Below are 3,449 nucleotides of genomic sequence, written 5' to 3' on the forward strand. Positions count from 1 at the left end.
AAACAGCTTTTGATTTCCGCCTGCATAATAGCAGCAGCAATAGTCCATACACTTGTCTCACGGCCATAGCCAAACCAAGAAGTCTGAAGGCCATTTATGCGAAGCACAAATCATAGCAACCGGTGCCCCGTTGGCAGACTTCAGTAGAGCACACATAAAGGAAATAAAGAACCTACCGGAAGGGAGATGGGTTGGGCGGAGCGCATTTGAATGAGCTGGTTTATCGTTGCCCGGGTTTCGCCGATGAGAGCTTCTCTGAAACAAGGCATTCAAATAAAATCATAGTCCAGTTTTTCGAGGTTATGGGTTAGGTCAATTGATGCGTGCTTTGACTTCTATAGAAGGGCGTGTAAACTTGCCATTGAGAATAAATTTGCCGACGAGGTATTAATATTGTTTTAAACGAGAAAAAACTTGCATTACGACCAATAATAAGTGTTTGTTCCATAGCGGTATGTCCCAGAACTTCCTTAAGGGAAGCCCGAAACCCTACATTGGAGGCAGGGGAAAGCGAACTCATTCTGTCTTAATTTACTAGCAAGATGCTGAACAGAGTTGGAGTTGAAGGATGGCTAAAACTCTGGAGACTTACTGCAGAAGGATTAGAGCGATATTAGCTCTTGACAAGACCTAAAACTAATTAGTGATTCCAAAATTTGTGTTGATTTGAGTTCGACGATACAACCACAACCGACTCTGACACGATGCTCGGGAAGCCTAAACAAGTCAACAGCACTCTTCTTAGCATGCAAAGGTCCCACATCGTCGTCGTGCTGGTTAAAATTTACAAGAAGTAGAAAAGTGATTATGACAACGCCAGAATCAACGTCCAAACCATGCGGAAACCATGTGGCAAAAGGATATTTATTTAAACGCACACTTAATTAAATGGGCACTCCAGCCACCATAGTTTCTGCCAGCATCTTGGTGGTACAGGCAATTGACCACCTGGTTTGATTTCTCACGTCTCAAGGGATGACCCGAGGCGCCTTTGTACAACCAATTTTTCGTCCCGTATGGGTACTTATTAGCTAGACTAATCTAATCACATAATACTTCCGTCTTCGCCTAAATTTAGGCGCGTTGAAAAAGAGAGAGCGGAGGCGTATGGACTGGATTAGGAGCTAGAGCACATAAACATTTACCGGCCTGCAGCTGGCGAACGGAGTGGCAGATGAGCTTCGGTGCTTAGTTCCACTTTTATTTGGGTAATGTTCGAGCGCACCTACCAGCCGAAATGCCGATTGCTTTGCATTACTTGCCGTTTTTAAACACGGATATGAGTTGGAATTTTAAGCTCTCTCGAAATGTTCAGTGACATGCTTAAGTTCTCCATAATGCAGGGAAATGTTTATTTTGGCTCTAATATCCAACCTTATCTTATTAGTTATTAATGAAACTAACAAATGATGGTAATGAATAGTTTATTTCGCCACAATCAGTAATAAACCATGAGAGTGCATAAAAATTTCCCTATTTCCAAATCCGACTAAAGGGCTGCGATAGATGTGGCTTTCGTTCAGTTTAGTGGCTAATAAACTGCACCGATTTTGTAGCAAAGAGTCAATTCATTGTCAATGAGCAATAAAGTTTATGAACATGAATGGGAAGAGTTGATTAGGCAAGTGGTCTCTATCCACTGCAAAGCCTCGGTCAATTCTACTTCTAGTGGTTCACTTAGTAGACGACTGCGAACTCACCTTCCGCTCCGGTTCCAGTCAATGCATTGAATGATAATCATCCTGAAAGGCAAAACAAATGGATACGATGACAAGTTCTACCTAAAAATTTGTGCATGAAAAGCTTAACTTTGGGTCAAACAAGTCTTGCTGAATCTCAAGAGTGTTTTTTGGATAGAAGCGCCTATGAAAAAACTGGCAGCGTTGGTAAATCCTGAACTTGCTTCACGAGAAAAAAACCATGCGCTTGAAATCCCCTTCAAACAGTTACATACTAAAAAATTAATTCCTCATTATGAAAGTAGCAACGGAGACGGGAATTCCATTCCTAAAACTGTCTTGTTTCCGTTTTTAGTTACTTGATTTGGCATTTTAGTGAGGTGCGTGATGATTCCCAGGGAAAAGTGAATTTTTCCCCTCCGTGAGAACATATTTTGCATTTGCCAGGTGCGCTTATGTTAATGCCAGTTTGAACAAAGTGAAGCACAAAGGTCATGCCCTTGAAGCCGCGTATTTGTGTTTCCATTGGTTGGTACTTTTCTACAAATTAAGGCAGCTGAAAATCTAACTTTGTTGCACAAATGCTTCGACTAAACTACCTAATAAGGCTGATAGATTGGAGTAATGTTTTGCAAGCCATCTTCTTTATGGCAAATGCGATTGTCCTCTGTTTCCACCAGAGTCAGAAAATTACGACTACAAATGATTAGGATTTTCGTAACCCACCAGTCTTTTCAAAACCTGAAAAGTGATTAGGAAGATGACCACTTAAAAAGACAGAAATAGACGTGAAAGAGTTTCACCTAAATTTGAGAACACAGTATTGTCGTCTCCCTCCACATTGTCAAAGAAGTTATACTTTGAGTGCCTTAAAGAACTAAAAAGAAATCTCTTAATTTAACTGTAACCTGAGCAAGATATTATAATGCACATCCAATATATCAGTTTGCATCCACATCTCCCCTGTCACTAGGCGGCCTCGGTTGAGTTACCTTTTCCCGACTCCGGTGAGATACACATTGGATCCGCCCAAACCCACGAGCATCTTAGATTCAGAATTTTTTGCCTCGTAATAAGCACCTTTACTGGCTTTTTAATTCGGCAAGAAAAAATAAAGCAGTCCAGTTTCAAGTTTTGCCTTTTGCTCGGGTGGATATCACTGCTGTGTGGTCGTGTAGGGGTTGTCACGTAATAACCTGCCTTCCCTTCCTGCAGTTAGGGAGCGGTCACTCCCTCTCACCTTCTAATAGCAATTTTATTCAAATTTCAAAATCACCTTGGATGCTGTCAATCATTTAAAATTCACTGGACCACGCGTTTGACCGACATTAGCGTTGTAACCTTTCTCGCATTTTTATGCGATTCCTACATGGAGGACAAATATTTCATTCATCGCTTGCTCTTTAAAATGATTTTTAAATTAAATTTGTATAAAGTTACAAATGTGGCGCATAAAATGGCCAAAGAGAATAAAATCTATTCACGGTTTATCAATGAGGCTACCGAAAGTCGCATTCACCTAAGTTAAGGTGTTTAAATTCTTACAAATCGTGAAAAGGTACTTCACTTAAAATTTTTAAAGGTATGTTTATGCTTCCTGTAATCATACCCATGGTTGAGGGAAGTGGCGACCGCACCCTCTCATCGGGACCATAAAATTACTTCGCGCCCGTTTCGTTACACTGTAATTTTTTCAAAGGTCACACCACCCCAATACTCGGAGGCATATCTTCAATGGGCAAGTATTTGAAATAAATTCCAAGAACTTTT

At 40.7% G+C, this 3,449-nt stretch overlaps 1 protein-coding gene across 1 annotated transcript in view; it reads right to left on the reverse strand. All coding sequences in view use genetic code 11, as the record gives it.

Annotated features, from left to right (window-relative positions):
* Positions 1-2,724, reverse strand: part of EGR_03043 (Copine-9) — a gene marked incomplete at both ends in the record, with an annotated part of 18,461 nt that extends 15,737 nt beyond the window's left edge. Inside the window, 3 exons of the mRNA XM_024492292.1 lie at positions 177-255; positions 1,701-1,742; positions 2,672-2,724. Coding sequence (XP_024353218.1) covers positions 177-255; positions 1,701-1,742; positions 2,672-2,724 — 174 coding nt within the window. The remainder of the gene's footprint in view (positions 1-176; positions 256-1,700; positions 1,743-2,671) is intronic.
* Between the last annotated feature and the right edge of the window lie 725 nt (positions 2,725-3,449).

This window comes from Echinococcus granulosus (genome assembly GCF_000524195.1).
Source record: "Echinococcus granulosus chromosome Unknown EG_S00015, whole genome shotgun sequence".
NCBI lineage: Eukaryota > Metazoa > Platyhelminthes > Cestoda > Cyclophyllidea > Taeniidae > Echinococcus > Echinococcus granulosus.